The sequence below is a fragment of the Prenolepis imparis genome, unplaced genomic scaffold, assembly GCF_030444845.1.
Source record: "Prenolepis imparis isolate NDT839.2.m4 unplaced genomic scaffold, iyPreImpa1.0 SCAF_10, whole genome shotgun sequence".
Classification (NCBI taxonomy): Eukaryota; Metazoa; Arthropoda; class Insecta; order Hymenoptera; family Formicidae; genus Prenolepis; species Prenolepis imparis.
This window is the reverse complement of record NW_028141168.1, coordinates 12,736,969-12,749,843: the sequence shown is the minus strand read 5'-3', so window position 1 is coordinate 12,749,843 and position 12,875 is coordinate 12,736,969. Positions and strand designations below refer to the sequence as shown.

General features: G+C 36.2%; 1 protein-coding gene across 3 annotated transcripts in view; it reads left to right on the top strand.

The window, feature by feature from the left end:
* The window catches only part of LOC145941997 (uncharacterized), a 119,544-nt gene that overhangs the window by 93,012 nt on the left and 13,657 nt on the right, over window positions 1-12,875 (top strand). For all 3 annotated transcript variants that reach the window (XM_083048446.1, XM_083048447.1, XM_083048448.1), the window contains exons 5-7: window positions 8,694-8,864; window positions 10,811-10,949; window positions 12,410-12,633. In XM_083048446.1, coding sequence (XP_082904572.1) covers window positions 8,694-8,864; window positions 10,811-10,949; window positions 12,410-12,633 — 534 coding nt within the window. The remainder of the gene's footprint in view (window positions 1-8,693; window positions 8,865-10,810; window positions 10,950-12,409; window positions 12,634-12,875) is intronic.

Here is a 12,875-nt window from a genome sequence, read left to right as displayed (position 1 = left end):
CACCGAAGTCGTGAATAATGGCAATGCATTTTGGAACCCTTCCTCCGTATAAAAGCAGCCGTGCATCTCCCTTCGTGCCAAAGCTCAGATAGCTGACTTCTAAAGTTCGTCCGAGAGAAAAGGCCACCGCGGTATTTTGCGTCATATAAAAGTTATTTTCAAACACAATATGAGCCGTCGTTTATTGAATTTTATTCAAATTGAATGAAATTAAAATTAAACGAAAAAAGAAACGCATAAAGCTCTGCTTATCTATTTGCTTAACTCGTGAGAAGATCCTTCTTAATCACTTACAACTCAAGAAGATTTTTTCTTTTATTATTATACATATAAAATAGACAACGCACTTTCGCATCTTTTCCTCTGGTCTAGATTATTTTCATGAAGAGCTGAACAAGTCCTAAAATGAGATCATAATCGCGCGTAACAGTATTTACCGATTAATCTTCCAGTTTTTGAAACGTGAAGAAAGGATAGTTTAAAGAGGAACTTGTAAGAAACTTTGACATTAGAAGATTAAGATACTAGAAAATCGCGAAAGTTTAATCGTACAGTGTTCGATGAACGACAATCCGCGCGAGATCCTGTACGACATCCTAAAAAAGAAGAAGAAAAAAAGTTTCTTGTTATCTTAGTCGATGACATTGCCTCCGATCATTTCTCGCACGACGATATCTCGCGGCGACGAGTTTCGGCGCTTCCTGGTTTCGGTGTCGGACCCTCTCGTTCGTCAATTCGTCGAATATTTTGGCAGATATGACTGACGCCATTGCCATCCGCGCGACGAGGTGAACGGACGGCTTTCGTCTGTCGGTTCCGCTCGTGTCGACATCACCAATCTTGTTTTTCCTTCACGTCCCACGCAGCGGCGAGGAGGAACCATATAATTGTCGACGGGCCTTTTAATTCCTACGCACGCTCTGCGATGATTATTAATAGGATCTCGAATAATAATTGCAGGCTTTCGATCGCCCGAAAGTTTAATCGAAATTTCTACACAGTTTTTAAACGACGTTAGATATTTTTTACTGCTTACTGCGGTAACATGTCAGACGATCGAAAAGAGATTATTGCAATAATATAGCAATGGCTGGGTATATATTCTTAATCTCTATAGATATTATAATTAATAAAATAGTTACGTATCCTCGGAAATATAGTGGATTGAAAATCAACATAGATGAGAATGAATATAAAGTTTATCTTTACTCAAATTAGATATTTAATAAAATAAAACATCACAGAAAAGGTAGTCTGAATAAAAATAATTTTTTATAAATAATTTTGGTAAGAATTTAAGATTATTTATAATTGTTATAAAAGGTAAAACAAAATGTTAGTTTGTTACCGAACCTTTGCTTTGAGAAAAGTAACAAGAAGATGCTTAATCTAGTTGACGATATTGTGAGGTCAAAGGCTAAGATACTTAGATAAGAAAAATTCATCAAAAAAACGAATATTAATGTTGTCGACCTGACGATATGACATAATACAATATTGCTAATAGAGATATATTTATCGTGCAATCTTTTAAATTATTATTGGTTGTTTAATTTTTAAATTCATTAATTAGTTCTATTATTTTACTGCTTTAACATATAGTGCGTATTTCTATAACTTGCACATATATAAGTTATATATAGATAATAAAAAATTATATTAATCAATCAACAAGTATTAGTGAAAATTAATATCGAGAAACCAGATTGAACAGATTCGGCGAAAACCTTGAGACGACAAAAGTCGAAGCTGATCTTATCGAGAGCGCCACGAATGAATTATCGTGTAATAAAAGTAAAGGATGTTCGAGCGCGCGATAATAATTAACGACTCGGAGTTCGGAGTGAAAAATTGATCCCTTCAACGAGTATTTTATTGACCTGCGTATACTTCGTGGGAAATCGTATGTCTCACTAACGATATAATAGTTTACAATCAATTACGAGCGGCTGTCGCTTTTGGATAAATGTATATGATTTCCATTTGATTTATTAACATAAAATTATTTAGTATACACACATCTAATTATGATACGATTTAAAAAAATGTATATTTGCAACATTCTTATTTTTTTAAGTTGATTATTCTTATTCTGAATATTTAAAAAATTTTATTTTATCTAAAGTTGATGTTGCTTTACTATTAAAATATTGCTATAATTTATTTTATATTATTTTATTAATTAAATCAAATTTAGCGGTTACTTATGATCGATGTGTAAAATGAGAAAATTTTATAATACAATGCAGATCTCTTTGACGATGAATTTATTATATTATATTCTTATAGAATATATATAAAAAATTAAATTTCTTCATGCAAAGAAAATGTTGCAATAATTTTCAATTTATTTTGTGATTTAAATAGAAATTTTTGATAAAATTACAATTATAAAACACGTTTATATACATTATTATAATTGTGTATTAAAATAAGAGAGATTCATCATATTTTATATACGTATGCATATTAATATCATATGTATTCACTTACTCATATACACACGTCACATGTATTATTTATAAGGGAGAAGGCTCTTAATAACTTTTCGCGTTGCAACGGTCGTTAACAATTTTCCGAACAAAATTTACACGAGCGTCGCTTAAAGTTTCGCTGCGCGCAACTTACGGAACTTTCCAAGCTAGTTTCTTCGATGTCTCTTCTTGAATGTCTTCGTAACACACGCAAACACACACACATACACAAGATTCTTTCGCATTTCAAGCCTTCAATTATCGAGCGCAGCTTTAGCGACGTTATCAGCGTCGCGAGCTTTTCCTTTAATCCATCGGAATCTGCCGGATGGTTCTACCGGTGGATTTTTTTTTACGCTCGCTTATAAGGAATAAAAGGCTAAGAATTAAATCTACTTTATTTACTTCGCGATATCGTTCGATCGCCGAAGGCGAGAAGTCATCGCAAAGTTTTTGCGCCTCGCGGCAATCATTCGAACGTATCGATCTAATTTGCTCGATTCACAATCTCGTATTCTGATAGCAAAGTGTTTAAATATATAATGTGATTGTATATAAATAATTTTATAAATAACATTCTATATGAAAATAATTTTACAATGAAAATTGAAAATAAATTCTACATTTTCCTACAATTTATCTTTGTTGTTTTATCGCGGTTTTAATAATGTAATTTTTGCAATAATCTTATCCTTAATACTTCAAAGACATTATACGCGTTTTTCGCGATAATGTTGCATAATCGATTAAGGATCGAACTATCGAATGTTTGCATATCGTTGATCAGGAGTTGACGAAGGAGATGTATAGTGGTAAATCCTTCTCGTTCTTTAAGAAGATTTACATAACAATTAGTCATCATATAGGTATATACATATTTCGTTTTCTTCCATTAGTAGTTTTCCATTCTTTCAACCTTGCCAATGCACAATTTTAGGTCATCTTAAGACACAAGTATCAGCAATGCTGGATCACTAATCACGATCAGATATAACTGGATCGAGATCTAGAAATGTAATCGCTAATTGGGAGAGCTCTATATAATTAATTCTGTAATAAATCTTAAAGAGGCGAAAATGTTTCCCGTACGTTCTATATAATTTTTTTTTATCATACATGCGATTTAAATAATATTGACATACTTGCTAGATCATGGTAGTAATATATAAGTAATAAGATTTAAATATCATTTTAAATTATATCATGTAAAAAAATTTTGAAGTAAGAGAGAGTTAAGCAAGGTTATCGGTGCAATAAAATTTCTAAAATGATATCTTTCTCCGCACGATAACTTTTTATCGCTTAATCCTTGTATTTTGTGGACTATCGGTTTCTTATCTTTTCTCACGTGTATAGAATAATTGTGCTTTCGAGATAGCGCGTTGCTGTTCTCGCGTATATCGTAGGCATTCGTCCGAATCCGAATTGCGACAGGTCTGTGTCTCTCTATCGCAAACTCGTTACTCGATTTGCGTTACCGCAAACGCGATCTGGGCTATCGACCCTTCGCGACGCATCGCCAGTAGTAATCCATTCCATCAGCCTTATCGGGGGGTGAGAGACCCCCTCGTGTCCCCCGTATCGGATGACAGCGGTTAAGGGCCGGGAATATTCGCGAATTATCGATCGCGTGCCGAGGTCGCGCGCGCGCCACCTCGTCATCGTCATCATCGGTCCCGTGAATTTCCGGTCCGATCCACCGGGAATCCATCGTTTCTCTAAGTTTCGGGGAACGCGAATCATCGCGCGCCATCGAATGCGTCAGGAGAGAGAAAGACATGGAGGCGATCCCCTCCCGATATTTTCTATTCCGAGTCCAACGACACCGTCAGCCAGCACCTACGTGCTTCTGGCGGGTCCTTGACTTCTTCTAAGCTACGGTAAGTCGCCAGTCGAGACTTTTGCCACGCCGATACACCGAGGATAAAACAAGTAGTAGTAGTAATAGTGTTGGGCAGCCGATCTCGAAGCGACTTTGTCGGGGCAATACACTCCATCTCGGATTGTTCGCGGCGTTTTCATTCTCTTATTTACATCCTTACTCCTCGCTGGAGACCTTCAGAGTCTGACCGATGTGACACGTGACTCGTATTTCCGATACGACTGACACTTGGTATATATTTAACAAAAATATGACTAAGATGTTATAATTTTTTCGTTGGATTGTGATTACATGTTGCTTGATCGTTCAATAATCATTTTGCAATTTGAATGACTGTATTTTATATTGATTTTATCATATGGAAATGCAGGCGGATTAAAAATGGCAGATTGCTCAGACTCTGCTCGATCTCTGAGCACATTTCTGTATTTCGTTTTCTATACAACTGATATTCTCCTTCGCATAATCTAGTTTGACTCGATTTATTACGCGCGACGATACACTAAACGTCGATTTTGTTAACAGGCTATACTATTAGCTGCACTACATCACGATGACTCGCGAATTTATGATTATTTTATGCTACCACGAGCAAAATGTAGCTTGCGATGATCTCATTTAGTCGTTAATGACCTGGATAATATTGAACGGTGGTAGATAAATCTGGATACGCTCTGAACGTCTGTAATTGACGCGTGAATCAGAATCGTTTATTAGAGCATTATTGAAATTATTACCCCATCAATATACATACATGTACGCACATGTACACAAGAAAAAAATATTTAAAGAGATATTTAAAAAATTGTATATTGTTTCTCGTAATCAAAAGAGTACACAATTTTCTACACACGTAAAACATCTTGAAACCTACAAGAAATACAGTTGCGCGCAGAGATTTATACGACAAATATTTATTCCAGTATATCAAAGGTAGAAAAATTTCAAACTATAAAACGAAACAAAGTCAAACGCACACAATCGCGCACCGATGACGATAAGAGGACCCATGGCAAACGGTTCAATCTCCGGGATCAATTTTCGAGAAACTCCGCGATCCACAGAACGGCGGACCGAGAAACGCGAGAGTATACGTCGATACGATATCTGGACGGGCATATCTCCCGAACCAGTCCCGGCGACCTTAATACGCATGGACGATGTCCTCGCGGTATCCTTGAATTGTTCCGATACACAGCCGCGAGAGAGGAATATCTCTGTTATACGGGGCGTATCCGCAGAGACTCGTCTTTCTCTCTCCGTCCTCGACGTCTCGAAAAGTTGGGCCGCAAGACAGAGCAAAGTCGGTCGCGCGTGACATCCTTGGCCCGACTTTATCTTCGACTTTGACCCGCTCGCCGCACGCTCTCGCACTTCGCGAAATTACGTACACACCATATTAATTGGCTTAATCTCGAATAAGCGCTACCGGGGTAAATTAGTAACCTGGCGTGTGTACCGCCGTTTCTGCGAATTTCGTTTATTCCGCGGTGGCTGCCTGCAACTCGGAGTACTTAGCGAGTCGAAGGTCGAATTGAATTAAGTATAACAGGGTGATTGCGCTAATGAATTTAGCGAAGAACTTTCAGAGAGAGAGAGAGACGGACAAAGTAATCTCTAACTTACATTATCAAAATAAGAAAACTTTATACTGATAGAACTCGAACAAAAAAAAAAGATTTAATTGACAATACAAAAATCGAGAACATGGACCCTCGATAAGCAATTTAAACATTTGAAAGCTTGATGGATCAGTATGAGAGATCAAAATGATTTTTTTATATTATAAATTTTTATTTTATTTTGAATTTATATTTTTTATATTATATATTGAAGATATTATTAAATGTAATTATTTAATTGACCGAATCTGAAATTATCGTTACAAATGATTTTTGTTAGCTTCCGTATTTACCGAGATAACTATTTGTTACATGAAGTCGAGAGGATTATTACGCGTTCATCATAAATGCATTGCGCCTCTTCGAAATATCTGTGAGTGCTGCGAGAGCGATAATTCCTTTCATTCCGCGTGGCGATTTATCCGCAATGATTGCCGTAGTACCTTATTAAATGGTTAATGAATTCGATGGCAGCGATTCGGCTTGCTTGCGTATCAGTGTGTGCAAGCGGTATCGATTGTTGCATGACGTTATTCACAGAGACCGGCATTCGTCTTCAACTTTGGCTTTTTAATGTTCCGATATTTGATTCATGGCTTGTTTACATGTGCCGAGTAATTACGTTTTTTTTACGAAGCCAATTAAATCGAATTGTCGTGAAGTGTTAATGAATAAACTAAACTATGTGGTTGCGCCGTTTTTTTTTTAAATAATAATTCTATTGAATTATTATACGATCTGTAGCAGTCGAATGTTTCACAGCCGATTCATCTTTAAAAGATTTAGAAAATATATTTGTTATTATTATTATTTTTATATCATTTAATTAACGTTTGCTATATTACTATTTATATTTGTACGAAATTATTTGTAAATAATAATGAGTAAGTAGTATCGCAATACTGCTTTTCGTAGAACTCTCCTGAAATGTCGTCTGTACGCCTGTAGCTTTAGATCCGCCACTGGTTACAATCCGTTAACAACTTGGACAAGTTTAACAGCGCGAGTAAGTATAACCGCGTGACATCATCAGAGCCTTTATCTTCGACTGCACGCAAGTCTCCGGTAAGGAGATTCGAGAAAGTCGTTTGTTGTTTTGCTCGGTTTGTGCATTTGCGAAACTTTGGTTTTCTGTTTACGTATCCGCGGAAGCTGCGGTGTTCAATGATGTCTGACTGATACAATTGTGCAAGTTGAAAAGTTGAATGTGAATGTTATCAGCGATCAGTGTTGCAAGTGACGTGTAAAGTATAACTATTATTACTTTTAATTTTGTAGCACAATTGTTGGACTACAATTATTTCTGAGATATTTTAAAAGTTCTCGCACACGCGGTCCCTTTAATCCAATTATTAATATAAGTACATCTTATTGTTATATTGAAATAAACATGGAGAAATATGTACGTTGTTACAGTAATCAGAAGGACCACGCTAGATAGACAGAAACTCGATTTTTATCTTCTTCAATCGATTTCTTTATAGATTTATATCACAAGTCGGAAAATTGAATGTGATAGATGCATAGAATAAGAAATTATTGATCAGCAAAAAAATTGTTAATAATAATCGAACTTCTTATCAATCAATGAAAAAATTAAAAAGAAGACTGAATTGATTATAAGTAACTCGGAAGCAATCTTTTATCAAAAACAAATCTTTTGCATATCTCAATTACGCAGTTATTAGTAATATATGTCGTCGATATTTACTGATTTTAAATTAAATGCCACTAGCAGAAAATTGTGTTAAAAAAAAATATATATATATATATAGGTATATATATTACATACACTTTGTCCATCGTGAGACCCCATCCGTTCGGCTCGGCTCCAATCAGATCGTCGCGAATCCGCTCGGATGCTGCGCCCATCTCATCTCGGCGCGTGTGTGCGTACGAGCCGAGGTGCGTTTAACCTACATAAAGTCGTGATTGGGCGAAGTAAATGGCGAACGATCTTTCAGATAATCGATGATACGCAACGCGAGTATCGTCGGTTCCTCTCACAGAGAAAGCCGGTTTCGTTCGTCCGCTCATTGAAAAAAAGAAAAAATAAAAGAAGAGACGCGATTTACTCGCGCGCGATCCGTGTTTGTGCACGTTCCGTGCCGCTTCGAAAGTTTAATTATTTTTTTCATTAAAATAGGCGATCCGCAAAATCGCGACGCAGAACGAATGTTGAAGAAACGCGAAAGCGAGAGATAAACTCGAACGAACGAGAGGATTAGAGGGACTTAACGTGACTTTATTCGCGTTCTCCCACGATTATTAACTATTGAAGTATAACGCTTTGACATTATCCTATCAACGCTGAGATTTACGCTTACGCCTCTTCTACAATGCCTTTAGCATATTTAAAATTGTAAAAATTATATCGCATAAGAAATCGTATTGATTGGTAACATACAATATAGAGATCGAGTGAAATGTAAAGATTTTGTGAAACATGAGATTCTCTCATATAAGGTATCTTGGAAAATCTATTTTAAATCAATTTATTGTCTTACATAAATGAAATGATAATATTTATATAAAAATATACACAAGTTACATACATGATATATATAGACCTTTTATTATAGACTGATAAAAAAAATGCTTTATATAACAGGGATGAAACGTGATTGTACAATAGTAGTTTGAAAGGCGATATTGAAAATTAGGAGTGAGAGACGATCAGTTAGGAAAGTGCACACCTTGCTCTTTTGTTCACAGGGTATTATCAGCCGGCTGGTCCACTGATACAGCACCCACCGCCACCACCACCGACCTTACCACCCGTTAAAGGTCCACCTCCGGAACCGACGCCGACGCCTCCACAAAATTCCGAGGGTTCGGATGATCTGGTCGCCACATCCACGACTTCTGGAGGCACAAGCAGTACGGGTATGTTACTAATAATTAATACGATAGTACACAATAATAATTAAAAACATTAAGATTAGGAAAACCTCTCTTTTTTTATTATTATCAATTTTTAACTTTTTATAGAAAGAAATTTTATATACGTATAAATTGAAATCTTTTTTTTTTTTAAATTCACATACAAATATTTTCGCATTAACATGACATTATTTTTTTTTTTTTTTCATCACTAAAAGCTTTTTCTTTTAATTAGAAAATGCTTTTAGTTACTATTTTTTGTTTTTATTTTAGTTAAGGTTAATTTTTAATCTTTTAATTTATAACTTATGGTAATATATGTATAAGAAAGTTGAGGTGTATTTTGTGTTAAGATGAGATAACTCTTTTCATTTAGGATTTATTTCTTGCAAAAATCTGTCTTTTATGTGAGAGAATATTAATCGCGTCTCAAAGTAAATTTTTGCCATGAATGCCGTGAATTATTCGAGCCACATTGCATAACTCGCGTATATCTTAAGATAATTTCCACATTTCACATATCAGGTAGATTTCGCTAATTCGGTTTATCAGAGACAGATTTGCCGCTCAGGCAAATGTGCCTCGCTGGGAGAATGTGTCAGATCTCACATTGGCATTAACGATTTTATCGTTACGTAACGTTCAACATAGCGTGATTATCTATGTTGGGAAATGCATTAACGAGTACGCGCGCAGATGAGCATATTAAGCTTGCAACGCATAAAAGTGGTGCGTGATGGAAAACGTGCAGCTTAACCATTCCGTTCCTTCTTTTTTTCCCCCTCACGTTTTAATTTCTTTTTTTTTAAATTCATGTTTCACGTTACGTCAACAATTTTTAGTTTCTCCATTTTTACGTAAACTTTTTACTCGAGTCACATTGCTGAAATTTACGAAAATTCTCCCGACAGCGAATGGGATTACACTTGATTTGAAAGATATTTTTTTTTTTACATTTCGGCAAAGAATCGCAAATGTGCTGTAAGAGCTGCACGCTACATTGAGATGCAAAAAGCGATGCGCATTAGCCATTTTTAAATCGGACAAAAACGACGCGGTCGGTTCAAGATTAAACCGACGGGAGCATATTTTTCTGAATTTTTTATGCGCGTAAATAGTATGTTGTGCTACGATATTATAGACATTAGCTTATAATAAGAGCTTTAAAATTATGGAGCGCATTGAAGTGAGCGCGGGGCTAATAGCGCGAGCACTCACGAATTAATTGGATGGAGATATCAGTGTCTTCGATAATATAGCGCTTGCTACCTTTGAGATAGTAGCCGCTACATCGAGATCAGAAACATATAGCACTTTCGTAGATAAAGATTGTCTTCACGTTAATGTTATTGATAGCCGGTACTCTGTCCATTGCAAATATCGAAGCATCGAATAATTATCGTTCATTAAAGGAAGCTATTTTTATAGATTTCTCGAGACCATTAAATATAATTTATTAAACCAACTCTAGCCACACGTATTCTATTAAGAAGGATTCTATTAGAAATCAATGCGGTTACCCGCTTGAGCTTATCATTTTTTAACATTACTTCCATTCGAAGATTTAAACTTTCTGCGATATTTAGGTTCCATTCAGACGACCTATAATTCGAGACGGAATTATATTTATTAATACAAAGAATATTTAAAAAGAGATGAAATACGCGCGTACATTAGAATATATATGCGACACATAAAATTATACACAGAATTCTGTTTCAAATCTTATCTTGAATTATATAGATCGTCTAGAGCGAGCTTCATCAAACGTTAATTAGACGGAGAGGATATTCTCTCTTGACGGATAATAATGCGTAATCGTTCCTTAATAGACCCGTAAAGTGATGCGCGTAATTATCGAACGAATAGCCGAAGTTTACTCGCCGCGGACGACTATCGGATTGTATACGGAACACACGCAAGAATGAATGAACGATCGTTTGTTACAGGTGGCGGCTTTTATAGGACGTATTGCCCGCAATACTACGGCACGCCGCCGCAATATCCGGATCTCTGTTATCCGCCGACGTATTCTCATCCTCACGCTCATCCGCCGCCTTACTACAAATACCCGCCCACCTATAGAAGGTAAGAGATTTATTCGCGTTCGACGCCTCGCATGATGACACGGATCAGAAGAGATGCTAAGAGAGGTGGAGGAGCCCGCGCGCTCCGTTTCGTAACATTGTCTAGAATTTGTTTGCCACTATAAACGACGCTACAATTTTGATAATTTCAGCTATTACATTACGCAATCGTTATTAACGTTTATTGTTACGTCATGATATAAAAAGTGCATCCTATATCCTGTTATTTTAACGTTATCGGATGCGATTACGCTACGCTTTCTTTCTCCGCTGATAATTTGTTTCTAGGAATCGATTCCGATAAATGTTCATAAATTATATATCAAATTGATTATACAAAGTTATACATCAAGATTGATTATCAAATAGTATTAGGATATCAAGTATAATAAATGAAGCAGGATCGTGTATCTCGCGTTAAACATCATTGTTTCATGACGTGAAAGTTGTTTCGCCCACGTTTATGATTAATCGCTCGTGTTCCATTATTAATTTTGACGAAAGAGATAATTGGCGTTATTAAAAAGCGAGGATACATCTTACAAAATTTTTATTTCTCAGTACATTTATTTTGAAAAATTATTACAAAGTAAAATGAGCATACACACACGTTAATACATATATGATAACACACTGCATATTAATCGTCTTACTGTAAATGTGTATTAGGAATGTGCAATTTGCTAATTGCAATCTCGGTGTTGTTATCTTTTTCGATGTCGTCATAATGTTCAGTAATCTCGATAACAAACGGCTCCGTGACAAAGCGTATCCTGTCACATTGCGATGCATTTAGGTCACAGATGGTGTTAACTTTCTGTATAACCATCGCGTTATCTTGTTTTCGATGAAGAAGTGAAAGTTGCAACTAGAGCGTGGCGAACTTTGATTTTTGTCGCGGTATTTGAAGTGACCGATACGCACTGATTTTTCAATTATTTAATAATGCAATAAAACATTTTTAAAAAATATTTTTATGATTAAATCATAAATTAAAGATATGTTAGATTTCATAAATTGAGATTATCAAAGTACATTATTTTAATTTCGATAGTCTCTTTGTTAAACAAAAAAATATATATATTCGGTCTTTTCCAATTTTTATAAATATTCATACTTCTATTATTAATTAATGTTAAAAGCAAAAAACTTTCTTAAATTAATGAAAGAATTTGTCGGTCAAAGGAGTTATGCGGGGGGGGGGGGCAACTTAAATTCTTTTGACAAATTTAATAAATTTAGATTCTCGCTACGGTTCGAGTCAAGTTACACGGTTTCTGGTAAGAACGGTTCTACTTGTGTGCCTTTTCTGGGGACTCTTCCCTTGTCCTCTTGTACACACAATAAGAACGGTGGCCGATAAGAGCGACCGGATGTCCGATGCGCAAGGGGGAGGAGACATTCGTATATATTCGTCCTTCGATTGTCGGCGCACATTCCGTAAAGAGGGTATCTTTTCAGGCAATACTATGGCTATCAAGAGTCCGGCGGGGGAGGCGGACTGCCGCCGAGCAGCGGGGCCGCCGGGGGTGGCCCTGGAGTCGTTGATTATCAACCACCTCCGCCACCGCCCGGCGAATATCCGCTGCCACACTATTACGGGGGCTACCCTCCACCCCCTCATCCGCCACCGCCACCTCCGAATCCGGCATATCTGCATTCTCAGGGAAGACCTTTCGTAGACCGTAAGTATCGTTTGTCGCGTATGATCTCTCGCACTGCGAGGAAATTTCAGATTCTCACTTTTCTCTCGCTTCCTCTCTCGTTATTTCATCTGGATTTTTCTGCAATCTTTATTTAATGCATCTTTTATTTAATAAGGAAAAACTGCTGACAAATCTCTGATATGTATTAACGAACTGACTTTTTTTAAAATGTAATTTAAAAGAAAATGAGCAAGCAATGAAATTTTTATCTAGAAGAATAT